General features: G+C 39.0%; 1 protein-coding gene across 5 annotated transcripts in view; it reads left to right on the top strand.

Moving 5' to 3' along the window:
* lrch1 (leucine-rich repeats and calponin homology (CH) domain containing 1) overlaps positions 1-20,712 on the top strand; it is a 141,955-nt gene extending 121,243 nt beyond the window's left edge. For 3 of the 5 annotated variants that reach the window (XR_004564694.1, XR_004564693.1, XR_004564695.1), the window contains 3 exons: positions 2,573-2,650; positions 9,802-10,193; positions 18,124-18,230. Coding sequence is in view for 2 of the 5 variants with exons in the window: in XM_034185780.1 (XP_034041671.1) it covers positions 2,573-2,650; positions 18,124-18,237 (192 nt within the window). In the remaining 3 variants the exon portion in view is untranslated. Of the gene's footprint in view, positions 1-2,572; positions 2,651-9,801; positions 10,194-18,123 lie in introns of all 5 variants that reach the window. The other 2 variants (XM_034185780.1, XM_034185781.1) reach the window with 1 other exon arrangement.
* Positions 20,713-24,102: the final 3,390 nt, after the last annotated feature.

Raw genomic sequence — 24,102 nt, 5'->3', positions numbered from 1 at the left:
AAGCAACGTCTTTTTCAGGACGTCCCTGCTTATTTTAGCAAGACAATGCCAAGCCACATTCTGCACATGTTACAACAGTGTGACTTTGTAGTACAAGAGTGCGGGTACTAGACTGACCTGTCTGCAGTCCAGACCTGTTGCCCATTGAAAATGTGTGGCACATTATGAAGCACAAAATACGACAACGGAGACGCCGGACTGTTGAACAACTGAATTCGTACATTAAGCAAGAATGAGAAAGAATTCCACCTACAAAGCTTCAACAGTTAGTGTCCTCAGTTCCCAAACGCTTATTGAGTGTTGTTAGAAGGAAAGGTGATGTAACACAGTGTCCACTGTCCCAGCTTTTTTGAAACGTGTTGCAGGCATCCATTTCAAAATGAGCAAATTTTTGCACAAAAACAATCAAGTTTATCAGTTTGAACATTAAATATCTTGTCTTTGTGGTGTATTCAGTTGAATATAGGTTGAAGAGGATTTGCAAATCATTGTATTCTGTTTTTATTTACATTTCACACAACGCCCAACTTCATTGGAATTGGGGTTATAGAACGTATTTTAAATGGTCTAAAAATAGAAATTAGTCACACATCTGCTCTCTGTGACATCTGTGCTGCCCACACAGAAGTCGCTGTTGATGTAAGAAGAGCCGCTCGCCACTGACTGCTAGTAGTGCGTTGTGGTGTAAATCCACTGGATTATATCTGTCAGTTAGCAAATCAGTTAAAAATGTGCACATAGAAAACAGATAATAATACAGTAACATGCTTTTGGAGGGCGGTATGCATTTTCAAGAGGCCCGACGTCCATGCCCAGTCGCCCAAAATGACAGCTATTCGCCCGAGTTAGACGAGGGTGAATAACTGTCATTGCGGGCAACGGGATGGATGGAGGGACTCAGAAAAATGCATACCGCACGACAACAGCATGTTATTTGCATTATTATCACTTTTTACTGAGATACACAACACATAACGCGTACATAAAAAGCTGGCTCACTTAACTTCTGCCTTGTCACCTGGCGCGCGCGCTGCTGTTCAAATTCAACAGTGCGTCCTCATCAAGCTGGCTGCTTTAGCTGCTGTTCATTGTCGTACTATCCATGAGAAAATCATCTGGAATATCCATATTGGGACCAAAACACACTTCTTGCCTTTTCATCTTTTCCTCTGCAGACAGTTTGTTTGGTTTTTTTTTCCCCTCTGCTGACAGTTCTTGGGCTGCGCGCTATGACGTTATTTGTTTACGCACAGCGGGCGGGTATAGTCAGATACCGTCGACATAAATCTATGATACCGGCTTAGCAACGCCCCGGTAAAGTGATAATAATGTTGAATATTTTACAAATAATGTGTCAGAATGATTTGTTTACTTCAAATCTTTAGTATGGTTTAAATTATTGTACAGTTAACGTGCATAAGGACGTAATACTTTATCGTGATTGGTATCGAATCATATCGTTAACACGTGCAGCTGAGTCCATGTTTATATATTTTGACTTTATGCTACATAGTCGATTATGAGAATAGTTTGTCAGCTTATCGAACCGTTAACGCGTTGTGAAGTATCAGTGTGTGTGAGCGCGTGCGTGTGTACAAGATTTGACTCGTGCTGATTCCTTTGGAGCTTTACCATACCAACTTTATTTATAAAGCACCTTAAAACAGCCAGCGCTGACACAAGGTACTATACGCTACAAACATAATACAAATTAAAACACAATGTCATAAAAAAGAACCACAAAATAAAATTCAAATGCAATTAACCCTATTCAGGACTTTTGTGAGCACAGTATGGAGAAAGCAATTTCCATGGGGTCCAATGGACCCCAAAAGTCCTGAATAGGGATAAAACATGATCACACTCAGCCTTGTTGGTGAAACAGGATAAGTTTTTAAACAAACTTTAAAAATTACTAATGAGGGTGCCTCTCTAACACCGAGGCAAACTGTTCTACACTTTGGGAGCAATAACCAAAAAAAGGGATCCCCCCCCCGAGCTTAATTTTCGACCCCGGCACTTGCAGGAGCAGCTGGTCAGCCGATCTGAGAGACGGGAAACTATTTGCAAAATGTGAAAATGAGATACTAAATTACATTAGAGCTACCAAATGAGATATTAAATGAAATAATATATTCAATTATTTTGAGATGAAATTTGACTTAAAAAAAATCTAAATTTTGACTTTATAGTGTCTTAATCTCATTTAAGAAGTTGAAATGTTATCTTTGTATCCTATAAATAGGATAGTTAAAATTTCACTTTATCTCATAATTATGTCATCAGAAAGTACAAATTTCTCTCTAGAAAGTTGAATTTTAGAAGGTAAGGGATCAAAATTCCTGCCTTTGAGCTTCTTACATTTTCAGCTTATAATTATAAAATAAAAATACAAAATTTCAACTTTAAACGTCATAATTATGAGATTTTTAAAAAGTCAAAATTCTGACTTTAAAAATATAATTTTGACACCGAAAGTCACAATGGTGTGTGTGTGTGTGTATGTGTGTGTGTATGTGTGTGTGTGTGTTGCTTTGAGTTGTGGTTCATTTGTATGAATTTGTGTTTCCAGCCCAAACTCAGCATGGCCAAATGTCGGAGAAACGTGGAGAACTTCTTGGATGCATGCAGAAAAATTGGTGTTCCAGAGGTAAGACATAACCACACCCCTGTCCCAATACCATGCCTCTGTGGGCGGTGCAGCTGCTGCAGATGTGCTGAATTGGGGGTGGTTATCACATTTCTGCACATTTCTTTCAAAATCACTAATTTGAAACCATTAGTTGTTTATTGGTCAAACAGAAGCCACAAACATGCAAGTAATTATGTAAAAACTAATTATATTGCAGCCAGGAGCAAAAGTAACAGAAAGATAATGGCACAAAGTGTAAAACTGCAACCCTGGCAACACCCCCAGTTTATCAGGACACCTTCAGTCACAAATCTGTCCAGTTTCATGTCTCTGATAATCAATCAGAGGTTCCAGAGAAACTCAGTCTCCTGCAAAAAATAAATAAATAAATAAATCACACTTTATTTTGCAGGTCCCATATTCTCTTAATAATTACAGGGGAAAGTTATTGTTTGAAAGGACATCATTTTTTAATTCATTCACTTGATAAGCCATTACAATAGTTTTAAAACTTTTTTGTGTGGGGAAAAAAAAACTTTTTTAACTTGTAGAGCCACTACAAAACATTTGGAGTGTTTTTTGTTTGGCTTTTGTTTTGTTTTGTTTTTGGCTTTTTTGTGAAAAATAATTTATTCACTTGTATAAGGACTAGAAAAAGTTTGGAGTGTTTTTGATTAAAAATTATAATCATTTTTCCACTTGTAGAGCCACTAGAAAAATTTTGGAGTGTTTTTTTTGGGGGGGGGGGGGGGGGGTAGGTAAAAAATAACTTATTCACTTGTAGAGTCACTAGAAAAAGTTAGAAGTCTTTTTTTTTTTTTTTTGTAAAAATAATTTATTCACTTATAGAGCCACTAGAAAGAGTTGTGAGTGTGTATTTTGTTGTTTGTTTTGGTTTTGTTTTTTTGTTTTTCTAAAAAAAAAAAATAAATACTTTATTCACGTGTAGAGTCACTAGAAAAAGTTCTGAGTCTTTTTTGTGTAAAAATAATGTATTCACTTGCAAAGCCACTACAAAAGGTTTGGAGTCTTTTTTTTTTTTTTTTTTTTTTTTTTGGTAAAAAGAATTCACTTGTAGAACCACTAGAAAACGTTTGGAGTCTGTTGTTTTCCAGTTGATGTAATTTCAAATTTAAATGGATTCTTCTGATGTGGATATTTATAAACCGCACTTTAATTAAACCCAACACATCCGTGTTTTAGAATTTATCTCATTAATTGAAAGTGTTTAAGCTTATATCAGAAAATAATAATGCATAAAAGAGTTTACAAATAGCTGATTATTTTTAGGTTAATTTTTGAGGAAAACCTTAAAATTCTATTTTTCGAAAAAGATTTCCACTTAAATCCAAATTGAGAATTATATTGGAGAGTTTGTTGTTGGTATTATTTCTTGTACAGTGCGATTGTCGCAGTCGCACAGAACCAAACGATAATTTGTTTATTTTATTGTTGTTTTTCTTGTGATTAAAAATGAGTGCAGCCTCGTTAGAACCAAAGTAAACACACAGTGTGTTTGGACATAATGTTGCCGATATGGGACCATAAAATAAAGCGCCATGAAAGAACATGTTTCACACACCGAACATGTTTTTGCAGGATGCTAACCTTTAACCTGCAGAGCCGCCTGAAGGCTAACGGATTCACGTTTTTAAACAAATAAACAAACCAAAAAATACTTAGCTATAAATGTCTGGAGAAGAACATTTTTATTCAGGATTAAAATAATTTGTGAATAGATTATTTTCTTACTCTGACGAATTCATTCAAATATTTTCTGTTTTCTAAAAGCTTCCAGGAAGATCTTCAGCAAAAGCAGCTGACTGATGAAGATTTTCTCCAAATAAAAAAAACGTGAAAACCATCAAGCCTTCTTCTCAGTTTAATTTTCCTACCCGCCCCTTTTTTGTCACTTTTAATCATTAATGCCGTTGACGTTCATCACTGCTGTCATCGCTGCCTGTGGCTTCAGCTTCTTCCATCAATCAAATCAAAGAGTCGAACCACGATTCGATTTGTGCTATTTTGTGTCGTAAACAGGTTCCTCTGGAGCTTGGAAGCAGCAGATTTTTTTTCTGTTTGGATAGCGACAATTAAAGAATGACACATGAATAAAATCCACGGTTGTAATTATGAGATACTGGGTCAAAGTTTTATCATTCTGAGTTAAAATTATGATTCTAAAGAGTGAAAATTTTGATGTTTTAATTTTGAAAAATTGTGTTGTAATTTTATGACAGACTAAAGTGAAATGAGATACTAAATTAAACTAGAGATATTAAATTAAATACTACATTAAATTTATAATGACACACTAAATATTTGGGGGAGGTGATGGTCTAGTGTTTAAGCATTGGGCTTGAGACCAGAGGATCCTCAGTTCAAATCCCAGCCTGACCGGAAAGTCACTAAAGGCCCTTGGGCAAGGTCCTTAATCCGCTAGTTGCTCCCGGTATGTAGCGAGTACCTTGTGTGGCAGCACCCTTACATCGGGGTGAATGTGAGGCATTATTGTAAAGCCCTTTGAGCATCTGATGCAGATGGAAAAGTGCTATATAAATGCATTCCATTTACCATTTAAAAATTCAGAAAATTTTACTTAAAAAGCCAAAACAATTTCAGTTGAAATCTCATAAATCTAACTTCAGAAGTTTAAATTTTATCTTAGCATTGTACGAGGTCTGTTAGAAAAGTAACAGACCTTTTTATTTTATGCAAAAAATATATGGATTTGATTCATATGTTTTTACGTCAGCCACGCTTGAACCTTCGTGCGCATGTGTGGTTTTTTCACGCCTGTCGGTTGTGTCATTCGCCTGTGGGCAGGCTTTGAGTGAGCATTGGTCCACCCCTCTCGTCGTTTTTTCATTGCGAGGAAATGGCGGAATGATTTGGGCTTTGTTCCATCAGAATTTTTTCAGAAACTGTTAGAGACGGGCAGCTGGAAACCATTCGGAAAATTCATTTGGCTTTCGGTGAAAATTTTTTGGGCTTGACAGAGATTAAGGAGTGTTACTACCGCTTTAAGGACGGCCCACAATGGCGCACGGCGCGCCGCGCTCCGAGCCACGATTGACAGGCAGAAACGACCATTTCATTTCTAAACGGATCGCTGTATGGCTCCGAGACCGTCGTGTGCAATTTCTCTGGTTATCAAAAGAGCTGGACATCAGCCATTTTCTGGCAGATTTCACTTTTAACAAGAGATTTTGTCATGGAAAGCCACGCGGAGGCTTCGCGTGTCACGACGGATTCGCTGATGGAGCGAGACAAAGAACACCTCCATTTTGGAGTGTCAGAGGACAAGTTGGGACATGCCCAGCTCTCCACAATTTCTCTTATACTCACTCGACTGGTAAGCACTGAAAGCCGAGATAGGCATGTCCCAACTTGTGCTCTGACACTCCAAAACGGAGGTGTTCTTTGTCTCGCTCCATCAGCGGCTCCGCCGTGACGCGCGAAGCCTCCATGCGGCTTTCCATGACAAAATCTCTTGTTAAAAGTGAAATCTGCCGGAAAATGGCTGATGTCCAGCTCTTGTGATAACCAGAGAAATTGCACACGATGGTCCCGGAGCCATACAGCGATCCGTTTAGAAATGAAATGGTCGTTTCTGCCTGTTGATTGTGGCTCGGAGCGCGGCGGGCCGTGCGCCATTGTGGGCCGTCCTTAAAGCAGTAGTAACACTCCTTAATCTCTGTGAAGCCCAAAAAATTTTCACCGAAAGCCAAATGAATTTTCCGAATGGTTTCCAGCTGCCTGTCTCTAACAGTTTCTGAAAAAATTTTGATGGAACAAAGCCCAAATCATTCCGCCATTTCCTCGCAATGAAAAAACGACGAGAGGGGGTAGACCAGTGCTCACTCAAAGCCTGCCCACAGGCGAATGACGCAACCGACAGGCGTGGAAAAACTCACGCATGCGCACGAAGGTTCAAGCTTGGCTGACGTAAAAACATATGAATCAAATCCATATATTTTTTGCATAAAATAAAAAGGTCCGTTACTTTTCTAACAGACCTCGTATACTTATGACTGTGAAAATTTTTGACTTTATCTTATAATTATGACTTAATAATTGACTTAAAAGGTCAAAATTCCTATCTTTAAGCCTTAATTATGAGATGACTTTTTCAGTTGTAATTTTAGAATAAAAAGACAGAATTTCAACTTTTTAATTCATAATTATGAGATTTTTAAAACGTTTTATGGCCTTTTAAATAATTATGACACAAAGTCAAAATGTTGACCTTTGTCTTACATTTTCGGGCAAGGAGGAGTTAAAAATAAAAAGCTTCTGCACATTTAGAACATGTTAAAAACACTTTAGAATTAAAATCATATCAAACTGTATTTAATTTAATTGCTCTTGTTTATTATTATTACTGATGAAGAAAAAACTGTAGCTTGTGGGTCGACTTCAAACATAAACTGTTTAGATATATTTTACAATAAATTATTGTCATTTCCTTTTATAAGTGGAATTGAGGACTAAAATAACTCATTTTACCGTGTGTTGTTACGCAGTGTTTGTTAGTCTTTGTGATACAGTGTCATGGATACATTTGTAGTTTGGTGGTCAAATCTAAACATGGAAATACTTTTATTGGTGAAGCGATTATTTATTTCTACTTTCATTCACTAACACACACAAAAACAAAACACAACCCATGTAACATAGCTGTGATGCTAACATGGTGTTAGCAGGAATAATGCTTTTGCACGTCAGCCACATTTAATCACTGACTGTACATTTGACATTTAAAAAAACATTTTAGAACTTTTTGTATCTTTTGTATCTACGTCTGTCAGGATTTTGTTGATCATTTTAAATGTGGTCTTTTTGGTTTGTTTATATATATTTTTTATTGTTTGTTGATGTTGCGTATATCTGCTGGTATTGCCTTTGTGGGTTTTAGATGTTTTAAGTAAAAGCTTTTGATCTGATCTGAATGCAGCTGGATTTTCATCCCTCCATCGCTGCTTCTTGCTGTCCGCAGCCTCTGTGTAGATGTTGCTAATTAGCCAACTAGCTGCAGCTGGAAAAAAAAAGATTCTGCAAGCTAACGTGCTCATAGCTTCTGCAAGCTAACATGCTGGCCTAAGGCGCTGCTGGCCGACTGCACTGGCTCTCCCATCAGTCCCTTCATCTCTGCAGGGCCTGCTCACTGGGAGAGATGGATGTCTGTCTGGGTCGCAGGTTCAATTCCCTCAGCAGATATAGCTGGGAAAAGAAAAACCTGAGCTGTGTCCGAAATCCACATTGTATGATCAGGATGAATCAGGTAGCTAAGTCTTCACGGTGGTGTAAATCCATGAGGAGGCAGTATTGTACAAAGTCTAAATAGTAGACCCCCGGCGGTATGGATTTTTGGGGGGCCGATACTCGTATTAGGGAGTAAAAACTTTCTGATACGGATATATCTGCCGATATATACATAAAAACTTCCAGTGATTGCGAACATTTTATCATCAAACCCCTATGACAAAGAAATGTAATTGAGGCATTTGATGTTTTACAGTTTAAAAATTACATTTATTATAAATAACTATATGTATAACCAACCAACAACCAATGTATGTCACACTGCCATCACATCCCTCAGCATTTGCATAAAATAGAATGGTCCATTTCGTCTGCACCTACCTGGGGGATAGAGACCACTTGTCTCTTGTCGCTGTAAAACGCCCACACAGATTGAAAATGAATGACAGCTGTTCGCTTTGCCTCTGTCTCTTGTTAATGGGCGTGATGGGGGTCCCAACCATTCTTGACAACATTGCCATTTGATTGCCTCCTGCTGGACAATCTATGTAATGATGCCGTTTCCAACAGCCAAAGTGTGTTTCTGCGTCATTTATTCTGTGAAATAAAAGTTTTCATTTTGGCAAATAAATAAATAATACAGGGCTCATATCAGCTGAGATTATCAGACAACTGATACATCTGTTGTGCTCCATTAAATCGTCTACTCATAGGTTTGTCTTGTCCACTGAGAAGCAGCCACGTTCCTCTACAGATAAGATTATAATTTAGCCTCGGCCAGTGCCTGCTCACTATCCTGAGACAGACTCCAGCTCGGTCAATGGACTGAAGGGTCGGCAGGGTTGTTCCCGCAATTGTAGCTCCATGATGATTGGTTAATTTCATTTTTGGAAAACAATTTGAGGGAGCCTGCATCATGTGATTTGATTGAAAGGTCTAATTAACTGATTGTAACCAGTTTTTTTTCTTTAATTTGGAACACTGAGGCAGCTGTGACAGGATTCAATCCAGATTTAGTTCCCGTAGACAATCCCACAATGCATTTCTCAGAGGAAGTCATAATGCTGCAGTTGTCAGCTCAGAAATAAAATAAGCTTGAGGAGATCTTAAAAAAAAAACAAAACAAGAAATGACTGACTGTGATGTCATAAAGTCCCTGTTGGACTGTGTGTATGACAACATTTTGTGATGTGGATTATGGACACGGCTCTGGTCCAGTTTCCCCTCCATCTTCTCGGTCAGCATCCCTGCTCGTTGCTACGGCAACTATCACCTGCTTCACTCCACCAGCTCACACTATTGTCTCTGACCTTTGACCTCTTTGCCCATTGGTTAACCTCTTGCATTTTCTTCCTTTTTTTATTTTTACTTTCTGGCTGGACGACACATCTTCCTTCTTTGCTCTCTTCTGTTTTATTTTCTATTTTCTTCTTTGTGTATTTTGTTTTTATTTGTCTCGTATATCATATTCACACTCCTCGTTTCCTCCCATGATGTTATTCTGTCTTGTTTTTTTTGTTTGTTTTTGTCCTCCTCTGTTTCCTTTTTTGTTTACGTCTTTGACTCTTTTTCTTTTTGTTTGTTTTTTTAATATTTCATTCACCTCTCCTTTCTTCTGTCCCACTTTCCATTTCTTTGGTCAAAAACATTGTGTTCATTTTATCTCCTTTTTTCTTTTCTTTGCCTCATGTTTGACCTTTGTACTCCTGCACTCCTTTACCTCCTTCATCCTTCACTCGTTCCCTTGTTTCTTTCCTATTTTTACCCACTTCCTCCTGTGCTTCATCTCTTCTGTCCTTCCTTCCTCCCTTCCATGACCCATGTATTCCCTCTTCTTTCTTTTTCTTTCTCTCTTTCTTTCCCACTTTTTTTATTTTTTCCTCCCTTCCTAATGGGGGCGCCAGTCTCTCCTCTGTTCATCCTATGACATCATCCAGCGCCACCTGCAGCCGGTTTGTGCCACGGTTCAGGGGCTTGTTGCCTTGGAAACAACCTCTCTGGACAGAACGCTGGAAGAGACGATCCCAGCTCCTAGCCCCGCCCCCTGCACAGTGCCCAAGACTCCGTCATTGGTTTCTGTTACCACACAAACCCCGCCTCCATCCTGGCAAATCTGGGAACTTATTGGCTCAAGCCTGGTTCACATCCTCTGCCTTGTTCTGCTGTTTGTGGCCTATAGTTGGAGTGAGCTGACGTAACCGAGACAACAGCCTCCTTCCTGTCAGTCACCTGACAACCCCTCCCTCTCTCTGCCTTGGCTCCTCCTACTTGCTTTTTATTTATGCTACAATAATTTGTCAGTACTAATTTATAGCGTTCAAGTTTTAAAAAATGTGTTTGAAGTAGACTAAATGAGAATTTAACCAAACTTTTGGAATTTTAATGAATTAATTATGACATTTGGTGAAAACGTTGGCGTGGATAAGGCAAAAAAAAAAACTTTGAAATGTTGTTACACACTTCCTTAACAAAGTAGTTGTGTGAGTATTTATTATTATCATCAAAACCCATTGTTTGCTCATCAGTGCATCCATTCCTGAGTGTCCTTCGCAATAAAAACATTCCACAGCGGCGGCACAAGTGCACCGTTCATCACCCTGCAATTGTTACGAGCTAATTGCCAACTTTGACATGTATTGGACAAAGGTTCCAAAAGGAAGACAGCGTATTGTAGTCATTCTGAATCATTGTCAAAAATTTAGCCACATGTGACTAAGCATGATAAAAACTTTAGCAACGGGAGCTACGGGAGCAAGTTAAAGTGGCTAACTAGCAAGCTAGCTTGAAAGCTAGCTGTTGCACAAAAAGGAGAAGAAAAAGAAGAAAAACTGAGCTAAATACGTGCTCTTTATGAGTATAACCTGTTTCAAAACCAGACTTGGACTTGAATACTGATGACTCGGACTCGAGGATTTATGCATTTGGACTCTGTAGCTACAAACAAGCACTTTTTTCTTTTTTGTAATTTGGCTTGCGATGTTGCTAATGCTGCGTTTACACATAACGACGACAAGTCACGAATGCCACGAAGTACACATTCTTGGCTGCTGATCACGAATGTGATTATTCGGAGCAGAGGCGTCAGGTGTCCTCAGGAACTGCTGCAACCTGTTACCACGCGTTACGATTAATGGAACATGTTGCCGGAGAATTATCAGGAACTGTTACGCATGGTCAAGAATAGTGTTCTGCGTTGTTACACGCTCATTAAGTTCTGTCACGTTGTGAACGAGGTGAATTGTCTCTACACACACACACCCATATTCATACAACCGAATTCAGATCGCTCCAGTTTTTCAGAAGAACTTTGTGACTGCATGCGTAGTTGGGCTCTGTGCCATGGAGTGGCGCAGAGAGGAGGAGCAGGACAGCGCCATATGTGTGGCTTCATGCGGCTCTCGTCTCGTGCATTTTCCCAAACATCAGGCACATGCAGCAGGTGGAAAACCTGCAGGAGCGCGCTGAAGAGCACTGAAATTTGACTTTTAGCCGACATGGTGTCAGTAATCAAACTGGATGTTGTGCAGCAGGGTTTAATTGTGCGCGCGCTTCTTCCTCCACCGGACTGGAGGAGGTGCAGAGATGTCTGGCAGCACGTGAGTCTCCTCTCGCTCCTCTGGTTCCTCTGGCTCAGACTCGTTCTCCCGCTCATCGGTTACAACAGCAGGTGGAACACCTGCAGGAGTGTCCTGAGAAGCTTCAGCAGGAACTGTGGACCAACATTTGGAGCCGAGTTTAATTGTGCACACGTGGCAGAAAACTGATCCGTCGTGGCGCGCAGTGAAATGTGACACCGCGTTACAAGTCGTGTCAAAACTTGACAGTTTCTGTGTCACTTCGTAATAACGCGGGACAGTTTGGGCTTCAAGAACCATCACAGGAACCACTACGAACGTTGTCACGTTCTATTAAGGATCAATACTCATCAAGACGGATCAATATGCTCAGTTGCGACCTTCACGACGTGAGACAAAATGAAGATGGTGTGTGACATTCGTGGAAGATTTTTTTGACAGGCATAAACATGCTCCACGAATATCAAGAATATCACGCACCAACACGCACTATTAAGAAACCTATTCAGATGGGTTAAGTCACATTAAGAATGTCAGGAATGTGTCACGAATGACAGAAAAATGACATTCGTAACACGTCTTGCTTATGTGTAAACGCAACTCGACTAGCTAACTAACCTAGCTGAGTATAAATGATGCCTGGGCAGGCCAGCTAGCTTGGCCAGTTAGCATACTAGCTTGGCTAGTAATTTTTTTTCATACTGTGTAGAGTTCAGGTGTCCTTAACAGTTCTCTTTTCTTCTGATTGCTGCAAGATTATTGCTACTTCTTGTAGGTTTGTTAACGTTTCTGTCAACATTGAACTGGTCTTCCAGAAAGTTGACAACAAAAATTCAAGATCGAACAATCACAGGATTATTTGTACACCTCAATTTTTACAAAAAAAACAAAACAAAAATTCCACAGAAACTCAGTTTGTTTGGTGTTAGTAATATTTCAGATTTTGGTTGTATATTAAGGTTAATTTGAAGCTGGTCTGTGTTAAAGTTCCTCCAGCCTTCCAGTTTGGATCTGATGTATTATTTTCCTTTCCTTTGAGAAAACCTGAAGACAACGTAAGTGCAGGTTTTTGGTTTGTCATTCTGAACCTCATGAACCAAGGTCATGTGATGATTAACTGACTCAGAAACTGAGAAACGACAGCAGTTTATTATAAACTCGAAGACAAATGAAGTTATTTAATCATGCGTCTTAAAGTGTCAAGATCCTGAATGTGGCATGAGAGGAGGATCCATGAAACCAGAATGGGGAGTCTGTTTTTCTCTGACAACATGAAGTGCAGCACAAAATCCGAATTGACATAAAATAATCCTGAAACGACGGATCCAGAGGTGACACAAAGTCACCAGCATCCTGATTATGTTTTGGATGTAGACCTGAGACCTCCACTGGACAGAGAGACCCCAACTGAAAAAGTATAAATGGTTACAGAGATTTTTGTCTGGGTGTTAAATGTGATTTTTGTTTTGTACACACGGTTTGTTTACCTACCACGTTAACCCGACATCTGTTTGGAGATCATAAACTGAAAGCTGCCGTCTGTTCTCTTAATCCTGACCAGGGTCCGGGGTGCTGGATTGCGTTAAAAGCAACAAACCCTGGATGAACCCGAGAAGCCTTCTAGCACATATTGACTGTGGCAACCACAGAATAAGAAATTTTGCACATCTTTTCCTGCACAGTTAAAATGACTTTATTTAGCAACTAACAATTGTATTTTTGCAATTGTTTGTTTGCAGCGGTGGCTGTATAAGCACACAATTGCCAAGTCGACATTTGTGTGAAAATATCTTCATTCTTTTCTAACGTCTTTTTTTTTTTTTAGATGGACAGGAGCCAACACAAGTCATAGTTAAGCATTCAAATCTGTTATTTCTCTTAATTTATGTAAATATTTCAAACTTTTGTGTCCATGTCTGACAGAAGACGCCTTCACAAATGTTCAAATGGAAAATAGCGCTGCAAAGTTTCAGTCTGATTACATTGTTGTTGAAACAGTGAGGGGCAGCAATGCCACGGGATTAAAACAGCCTCGAGAAAAGAATGCTCCCGCCCCAAAATGTTTTTCTCTTAAATACAGTACTTAGTTTGATAGCTGTCCAACATAGTTTTTTTCTTTAGATTGTTAAAGGGCTTTAGAGAAGTTTCATCCTAAAAAAAATACTTTATCACGGTGGTTTAGATTAACGATTAGCATTTTTGCCTTTTGTAATTTTGAGTTAAATGTAATGTTTTACTGAAGAGAAATGCTAAGAAAAGTAAAATAAATGCTGTTAGTGAGTTTTTATTTATTTGAAATATTTTCCCTGAATACAGCTCACCTGATCAGTACAAGTCTGTAAAGGTTGTGTCGTGGTCCTTCTTTTTGGTCGTCTCAGGATGTCTTCTTTAGATAACACAAAACTGATTGCAGGTGGTTTGCAAGAAAAGGACACAACACTTTAGAATAATTCAGCCTTAAGCAAGACAAAATGCAGAGTTTTTAAGTTTATCTAAGCATCCGAAACAGAGCTTCTACAAACTGAGCCGTCTAGAGAGACTGAATATGCGCCAACCGCGCTCATCTATATATTGGAGACCCGCGGGCATCGCTCCTCCTCCGACTTTTTTTTATTTATTTTATTCTCAAGACATGGTTTTCTATTGGAAGCGTCCTCTAGTGAACCCTAAGCAGGTTTTAGGTCATTATTTCAATATGACAAACGCTCCCATTAAAACTTGAAGGATTTACAACTGATTTTTTAAAAAAACACCATCTGCCACAGGTGCAGCTGGCCTGAGACCCACCGCACCTGGCCTGCGGGCTTATTACTGCTGGGATATCAGCCAACTCTGCTGCCAACTTGGAAAGTACCTGACAGGCCGAGTGACTAATAGAGCCCTTTTTGGGTTGAACACCTGTTAGTTCAACCAGAGGACATATAGTTCAGATCAGGACACTTGATAGTTCATCAGAGAATACACAGTTCAAATAAGGACCTAAAAATGCTTCTACAGTTGGATAAACTCATATGCAGTGGTGGGCACAGTTACACTAATCCGTTAACCGCTAATTATCGAAGATGATAAGTTTTGGTTTGGATTGATAAGTTTTAGACCTCTAACGTATTTGTGCAGACGTGGTAAACAAAGCTAAATAGTTACAAACATCTATGAAATCTAAAATCAGTTAAGCACCTACCTGTTAAATGTTTTATAGTAGATGCGCAGTTCTATCCTCCGTAAACAGAGGAGAGCTGGTTCTAGAAGAAACCGCTCTATCCTCTGCAGGCAAAGGAGAAGTGGTTCATTTCTTTTGACCCCATACTGATACGCTGGCAATATCACCCAAGTCATCCAGAGGCATACAGTTTTAACTTATGGTTAAAATTTTAACCAAACTAATTTCGGACAAGTTATTTAAATTAACGTCACATCTGAAGTTTTATAAAGTGAAAATATCCGATATATGTTTTAGTTTTAAAGTAATGCACTAATTTTGAAGGTTTTAGTGTGGACATGCTGTGCCCAGGTGCATTATGGGTAATGTCAGTACATTCACGATAGAAGAAATGCATTTGAGATGCTTTGATCAGGCTCCACACAGATAACAGCATTAAACTCTTTGTATATTGTGCCTAAAACTCTCGTGAATATATTCTCTGGGTTTATAGATGTTATTGTGTTTGTTTTCTCCTCCATTATTTTCAATTGGAATCATTGCAATTGATTCCTGTTTGCTATTTTAGAGTCCTGCTTATGTCAAACACTGTCTGTCATCTTTGTTCCAGAGTAATATATATAAGATAAATTCAGTTTGCGTTTATTAAATTCCACGCATCTTAAACATAGCAGACACAGATTATGTGGAATTTTGTTTTGGCAAGTTTTCACGGTCTCTTCTGCCATCTGCTGGCCAGTAGTGTTCATGGCAGTATTCGCCCTAAGTACTGAGCGTGCAGTAGTTGGCAGTGTTCTATTTATTTTGACACCGATTATGTCACATGGTTATCTAATTACAACCTGTTTTTTTTTTTAAATGCCTATTTTTTTTTTTTATAAAAAATGGCATATTTTACAAAAGCACATTTATCTGTAAACACCAACACATGACACACCTCACATTAAAGTGTTGGTTTACACAGAATAAATGAGACAACCAATCAGTGTTAGCGGAGGCACATTTTACCCATAATCCTTTGCCATCTGTCTTTGTTACAAAACTTCGGAATTAGTGCATTATTCAACATTACACTTTGTACAAATGACAGAATTGACATTAATGGAGTTATTCTCGCAGTATTAATTTTATTTATAAACCAAACCATAAGTCAGCACTGCTTTATTTTCCAAGACCTCGGACTCACGGCAACGCTGTTTTTGAGTAGACAGTTAGCTTCGCTGCTCCTCTCAACTGCTTCACTGCTAGAAGCCATGTAGTAAACAGGAGCTTCCAGCAGGGGGCAGGGCACTCAAAGACAGAAGTGCTGACTCATTGTTTGGGTCTGTTGTCACCTTTGATGCTACTAGAAGCAATCGTGGTGTTAAAACTCAAAATGAGCTTGTTAGTAGTTGCAAGTGTACCGGAGACAATAACTGGAAGTTATTGGTTATCTGTAGGTTCTCATAAATTTTTGGGTGGTTTATCGGTTTAGCTTTATAAAAGATAACTTTTCAGGTAACTGATTATCTGTTAATCAAAGCTAATTTTTTGGTTAGCTGTGCCCACCACTGCTCATATGGGTTCTGAACATGTTCACTCAGACACCAGCTCTGTTTGGTTCGTGCTTGGTTTGGGGTGACTCGTGTCGGCTCACTGCAGGCTGCTGTCTAATTTTCACCCAGTGCACGGGAAGCGTTATACCGTCGGCTGTAATCGGCAGGTGGTAAACCGGATGCTCTGTTGTTTTCAATGAGAGGCCAACAGAAATTCCGCCACCTTTGGCTGTTGACGTGGAAACCGGACACCATGACGGCACTTACCATGAAAAGTACCGAATTTTCAACTTTTACCACCTGATACAGTGACATAGAAAAGCCAGATGTTTTGTCTTTAACGGGAGAAAAGACAGGCAGCGAGAGGTGGATTATATAAGTGCAGAGAGACGCCCAGTTTTAATCCGGTAAACGTGAATAATCTGTGTGATATTACAGAGAGAAATTCACCTATAACCTCACAAACTGTAAAGTTTCAAGATTCCGTCAAAATGCCAAAACTCTTTTGTAGCTTCTAAAGATGTAAATTATTGTTAATTGCGATCCACATTGCCGCCTACAGTCTGACGGTTTTTGTTCTCCACTCAGTGTGTGAACTCAGCATCACCCTGGTGATCCGGGGGTGAGTATGTCTTCCCGGAGCTGCACTGGGTTGAGTTACGGGGGAAACAGCCTTTTCTGACTTGTGCCGTGTTGTCAGGCGGCGCGTCCTCGAGACAACTCAGGTTTTTAGCTCGGCCCGTTATGAAATGGCGCTGAAGCTGGACACACTTCAGAGCTGCTTAACAGGAATAATTTGCCAGAAACTCTGATAGTTTTCATCAGTTCCACTTTAGAAAATAATGAATTTTCCCACTGGAGAATTTAGAAAATAGTATTTTTGTGGAAAACTGTGTGTAAGCACCTGGTTGGCTGAATTAATTCAGACAAGAAATTTTAATGTTGCAAAAATGCACAGAAGCAAAAAAAAAAAAAAAACATTAGTTTGTCACTTTTTTATTATTATTATTGACGTGGTCAGAGTGCTCCTCTACTTTACTCTGCTGTCAGTTCATTCAGTCGCTGAGAAGTTTCACGTTTGTTTTTAAGCTTTTTGCTTTTGTGGAAAAATTATGCATCACAGGGTGAATTTTTATCACGTGTGTATATTTGACAGTAAATGAGGTAATAAAGATGAACGATGCCATCGGCTCTTTGTCTGCTGTGTCATTTCAGTCCTTTTTGGTTCAGACTTATGTTTATACATTTATGGACATTAAAATGCTTCACGTCATAACTTTTTTAATGACATATAAACTAGTTGAAATGATTCTCTGTTCTACTGTGAAGCTGCACAGCTGTTGATAGAACACAAAGCTTGTGCAGGTTCTCCAGTCACACACACACAGAAGCCAGTATTAGTCCTTAAGAGCTGTCTTGGTGTTTTGGTGGCTTCTCTCACTAGTTGCACTGTCACTCAGTTTCTGAGAAGGTCCTACTCCAGACACATTTACCGTACAGGACCACACAGTGTGTATCTCTTAAGGAACTGGTGGAAATTAAGTCCAAAACGCATTCAGTGACTTGGAATGTACATGTATCCATCCCCTGACTTATATATGATTTTTAAAAAATATTCATTCACTAAATAATTATTAAGTTACCTTACTGTGAAATAATTTAAAATGTTATATTTTCTGGTAATTATGTATCTCATTATGTCATTTGATATTTTACTTAACACTGAATTGCTCGTGTGACTAGATCCTTTGATGTTTATTTTCTTGTGATTTGTGTTGTTTTTTTTTTATAAAGGTGTTGGAAGCAAAAATACTTAACATCTAAGAAGCTGGAACCAGATTTATGTGTTTATGGTCTTGGCGGTAAATGAATTTCTGACGTTTCCCGTCGGCGGACTCGTCGCTGATATTTTCAGCTTCACACCTTCATTGTCGCTGTTTAAATTCTCTCTCGCAGGACAAACTGTGTCTTCCTCACCACATCCTGGAGGAGAAAGGTCTTCTGAAGGTCGGTATCACTGTCCAGGCTCTGGTGGACGAGGCCGCCGCCAAACACGCCTTCCTCACATGAGCTGCGGAGGGGCGGAGCTTCCAGAAACCAGCACGTGGTGCCATCCTTCCCAGTAAGACTTTTCTCACTCTGACAGGTCCGACACGGGGTTTCAGGTCCTGTGGATCTGTTGACCAATCAATCTCAGAATTTGACCTTTACATAAAACAGTGGAAAATCCAGAAAGCGAGAGAAGAGAGCACATTGTGAGCAGAAGAAGAAAAAGCATAAACTAAAGAACAATTATTTATTTACTTATTTGATTCAGTTGAACCGATTTCTTACTGAAAGTAGATGCAGATTTTTTTTTAATGTGGTTTAAATTTTTTTTAACATGAAATCAGAACAAAGTGTTTCATGAAAAAAATACAAATAATATAATCAGAAATCAGCGGAGGTGATTTTATCAGGAGGTATTTTACTGTGCAAGTGTTTGGTGTCGCGTTATTCCTCTTCCTGAAAAGCGCAAAGTTTGTAAATGAGTGAGATGACATTTTTTGAGACTTTGTATTTAAGCTTAAAGATATTTATGATCAAAACTGAATTCGGTGTTTGGGTTGTTGTACACATTTAAAAAGGTTTTTTTTTTTTGGTTGTTTGTTTGTTTGTCCTCTTAGTATATTTTGGCTACAATTGTGTATATTTTCTAACTGATTTTTGGCTTGTTGTCCCTGTTAACGGTGGGACACTAATCAGTATTTGTTTGTTTGTTGTTTAAAAAGTGCCTGACAAAGTTTTTAGGACTTGAGCGGTGTTAAAACAATCTGTGAAGCTTCTTCACCACCTGATGAGTCGGAAATCTCTTAAATGACAGATGTTTTTCAGAAGCAGAGATGTTAAAAACTCAGATGTTATTCAGTTTTCAAGCCATCAGAATCCTTTGAAATGTGGCTTAAAAGGGTCTTTTTAAAACAACTTTCCAACAGGGTCATATATAAGTTAATTTTTTTAACATTAACAAAATGAAACAAATAACTCCTCCTGATCATGATCCTCCTGTTGTAACTTTATCATGATGTCAATTATTATCTGCAACAAGTAACACGTCTATGTGCAGTTTTTTTTATATACTCCAGATAAATGCAGGCATTTTGTCATATGTGTGAGAAAGCTGTAAGATGAGAACGAGGGTTTAGAGAGAATTGTTTCCTTGCTGATATTCTGCTTTCAGAAACAGGTCTGGATTTAGAGAAAGTTTAATTAAGTTTAAATGGGTACTTGAGGGTGTGTCTTTGAAGGCGTGTCTGCATCCATTCTTGACTAAAGATGGGAGCAGACATCAGGCTTGTGCACATAGTGTGTTTTCCAGTGTGTAAGTTTCACCTATTAAAAAAAATTCTTCTTGAAGAGAAAAAAATACACTGGAGTTGTTTTCTGAATTATCACCTCGTTAATTTGGGGTTGAAATATTGTTATACAGTGTACTTTTTATTATTGGCATTTATTGTTTTATTATTGCAGTTTGTTGTTTTGTGCTTTGATTCCCAGTGTCACAGACCAGTCAATCCCCCCCCTAAAATCGGTCCCCCTTGCCCTCACCATGCATGCGTCATTTCAGTGTCAGCTGCGATTCAGCGATTATCACCTTGTTTCTGCTTAAAACTGACTTTAAGAATGATTTAAGAGGTTTTACTTTGTCATCTGATGGTTAATAATCACATTATTCCCTTTGACTGCTTTGGGTGTAAAGAGTCAGACTCGGAGAGTCAGACTCACCAGACATGCTGCTGTGACTCTGATTGCTTCCTCCATCTTCTGTTATGAAATAATGCTGAATTTATGTGGAAATGATTGTTGTACAAAAGCTTTAGATATCTGGCACTGAGGTAGATAACTGGAGTGCAGTTTGAAGCAGAAACGAGATGATGATCTGTGAACTACGACTGACACACAGAAATGACAATGATTGAGATTTCACGTAGAGGACCACGTGTGCACACATCTTTATAGCTTCTGGTGAAGAGAATGCAGATGTGTAATTTTTTTTGTGTGTGTACGTAAAATTTTTGTTGTGAATCGCAAGTTTTGAGCTGCTGCTGGCCACGCCCCATGGTCTGACTGGGCGTGTCATATAAAGAGCAGCCCAGCACAGTGGACGTCTCACTCCAGAAAAAGGTGTTTGATGTCATGGAAATGAGCCGTTTCAGGCTAAATATTGTTTATATATAATTTTTTTTCCCCCATTTATTTCATTTTATATAGCGTCAAATCACAGCAAAGTTGCCTCAAGGCGCTTCACACAGGTAAGGTCTAACCTTACCAACCTCTAGAGCAAGAACACAGGCGACAGTGGTAAGAAAAAACTCCCTCTGATGATTTGAGGAAGAAACCTCAAGCAGACCAGACTCAGAGGGGTGACCCTCTGCTTAATAAAATGTTTATAGCAGCATTTTATCCTGAACGGGTTCTGAGGAAGATTAGTTTAACAAAATAAAATAAACAACCTCTTTAAGCCACATTACTATTAGTTTAAAGCCATTTAAATCAATATAATAATGATAATTAAAAAAAAAGGAAAATAAAATGTTGAGATACTGAAAATCTGTATAAAATAACAAACCAGTTTTGAACCAGTTAAACCAACATTCATTTATCTCCACAACTGAGATGAGTCAAACTGTTGTTTCTTTCTTGATAAAACACAAATTATCCAAATAACACAATTATTTTGATTTATTAATTAGAATTTTTGACATGACAAAAGGTCATTGTGATTTTTTGGGGGGTTTTTTTTTTTGTTTGATGGTTCAACAGGAAACCTAACAAACCCTGAAATGATCTGGGCCCCAGGCCGTTTGTTTTGGTCTTTGGCTTTGCTCCTTCTCCTCAGGCCATATATACGAGGGTAGGCTAAAAAGTTGTAAGGCTCACTATAATGCAGTTAATGCATTACTCCTTCATGGGGAGCCTTAGAACTTTTCAGCCTACCCTCGTGTGTGTGTGTATATATATATATATATATATATACATATCTATTTGGACACCGTCGGTGCTTTTACTGTATTTAAATTGTTCAATGTGAGGACGTCATGCTGACTGTCAGCTTTATTTTGGAGGTAATGACAGGTAAATCTGGTGACCAGATGACCGTTCTTAAGGGTTCAGAGGTCATTAGATAATCAGCTGTGGTATTGATTATCTCACAGCAGCGGATAAAAGTTATATAGATCATATAATTACAACAACAAAAAAGTTGCAGTGCATGACATGTCTGTAGCGGCGCCCCCCCTAAAACACAGTGACTGTGATGGGAGAGAAAAACAGATTCAATTTTTCCAGAAGGTGCAGGGCAACTTTCAGGATTTAATTCAACCTGATTTTAATGTAATTAAATCAAATTAAAGTTAATATTTAACACTAAAAGTTCATATTGGTTGTTTTCAAAACTGCTATTCTCTAAATATATTTGGACCAACAGCAACTCATTTGCTCATCAGTGTTAAACTTTGTCTGAAATGTTCTGAGACATTAAGAGATGATTTGTTTTTTATTTCTGCCAACACCATCATCATGCAACACATGCAGCCGAGTCCTCAAACCCTTGCCAGACCAGTAACTGAGGTTTTAAAGGGACTAACAAAACTGTTGGTCTGTCCTGACCTCTGCTGGCAGCCACCTGGAACTGCAGCTTTCAGTAGCTCTGAAAGTTCCACAAATTTATAGAAATCACTGAAAATTTGTGCAACTTAAATATATTTCAGTTCAATTTTAAAGATGATTTTTGACTGTTTGGAGGCCAAAATTGTTTTTCTTAGCATCTGCAGCTGCTGTGATGTATTTCCAAAAATACGAGGTCTGTCAATAAAGTATAGGTCCTTTTTTTTTCAAAAACTATATGGATTTCATTCATATGTTTTTACGTCAGACATGCTTGAACCCTCGTGCGCATGCGTGAGTTTTTCCACGCCTGTCGGTGACGTCATTCGCCTGTGAGCACTCCTTGTGGGAGGAGTCGTCCAGCCCCTTGTCGGAATTCCTTTGTCTGAGAAGTTGCTGAGAGACTGGCGCTTTGTTTGATCAAAAATTTTTTTAAACCTGTGAGACACATCGAAGTGGACACGGTTCGAAAAATTAAGCTGGTTTTCGGTGAAAATTTTAACGGCTGATGAGAGATTTTGAGGTGATACTGTCACTTTAAGGACTTCCCACGGTGCGAGACATCGTGCAGCGCTCTCAGGCGCCGTCGTCAGCCTGTTTCAAGCTGAAAACCTCCACATTTCAGGCTCTATTGATCCAGGACGTCGTGAGAGAACAGAGAAGTTTCAGAAGAAGTCGGTTTCAGCATTTTATCCGGATATTCCACTGTTAAAGGAGATTTTTTTTAATGAAAGACGTGCGGACGGGTCCGCGCGTCGGGACGCAAGAAAAACACCTCCGTGTTGATAACCATTTGTAAAATCCAGGCGGCTTTTGATGGCTTTCAGTGGAGTGAGTATATGAGAAATTGTTTAACAGCTGGACATGTTCCAACTTGTCCTTATGGCTTCCAACGGAGGTGTTTTTCCTGTGGCAGTGTGTCGCGGCAGCTGCGAACCGACACTGCAATCCGCCTTAAAGCGACAGTATCACCTCAAAATCTCTCATCAGCCGTTAAAATTTTCACCGAAAACCAGCTTCATTTTTCGAACCGTGTCCACTTCGATGTGTCTCACAGGTTTAGAAAAAATTTTGATCAAACAAAGCACCAGTCTCTCAGCAACTTCTCAGACAAAGGAATTCCGACGAGGGGCTGGACGACTCCTCCCACAAGGAGTGTTCACAGGCGAATGATGTCACCGACAGGCGTGGAAAAACTCACACATGCGCACGAGGGTTCAAGCATGTCTGACGTAAAAACATATGAATGAAATCCATATAGTTTTTGAAAAAAATAAAAAGGACCTATACTTTATTGACAGACCTCGTATATCTTAGTAAAGTGTGTTGATGCTTCATGAACGCTGTTAATTGTTGTTGCCCCTGTAAAACCTAAAAAAAAAAAAAAAAAAAAAAATCAAAGCAGCAGGTTGCTCATAAAGAAGCTTTTATTTGTAAATATAAATTAGCTTTGAATTTAAAGGTGCATTAAAAACTTTCTGCTTCCACTGGACTTTTTCAGTTGCCAAAACATTTTTGATCTTTTGAGATTTTAATTTAAATGTACTCCATCCTGTGTACAAATGATTTAAGCAGAAGTACTTGGAGGAGTTGTTTAAAGTCGGTGTTAAAATTCTGACTTCACCTACTGTAGATTCCAGCAGTTTTAAGTGTTTGTTCGGCAAAAGCAGCTTTTTTTTTAACACTGCAAACACCAAAACATAACAGGTCAACGTTGACTCTAAATGACTGAATTATGCTGCAGTTAAGACCCCCCCCCCCCCCCCCCCCCCCCACAAAAAAAAAAAAAAAGAGAGCTTTCAAATTTTTATAACATTTAAGTTATAGAACAGATGGCTCAGTGGATAAGCAGCTGGGTTCAAATCCTGCTTGTGGGACCTGACTCCTCTGCGTCCTCCCGGCTGTAAATGTGGACTGGCGTCGGCTGGACAATGAACTCCAGGGAGTCGTAGACGCTCATCCACAGAATGCAGAACCTGAAGATGAGCGGCGGCACAGCCAGGCCTCAGGAAGAACTTAATACTGTCCACAGTCGAGCAAAAAAACAAAGATTTAATTCAGCTTCATTAATAACTACAAACACAGAAAACATCCAGAGGTCTTCCTACATGCAGGGACCTGGCACCCCCTTTCTGAGCTTTTGGACAAACTTTTCCACATAAATTCAGTATTATTTCATCATAAAAGACGGGGCTGGTTAAAGACGGGCGTGTACATCAGGCTTGTGTATATACATAAAAAAAAAACAACATTTACACCACCAAAACATAAAAATGTTAGAACAGGCAC

Source organism: Thalassophryne amazonica, chromosome 14 (genome assembly GCF_902500255.1).
Source record: "Thalassophryne amazonica chromosome 14, fThaAma1.1, whole genome shotgun sequence".
Classification (NCBI taxonomy): Eukaryota; Metazoa; Chordata; class Actinopteri; order Batrachoidiformes; family Batrachoididae; genus Thalassophryne; species Thalassophryne amazonica.
The sequence above is the reverse complement of the archived record's forward strand: the minus strand, read 5'-3'. Positions and strand labels throughout refer to the sequence as shown.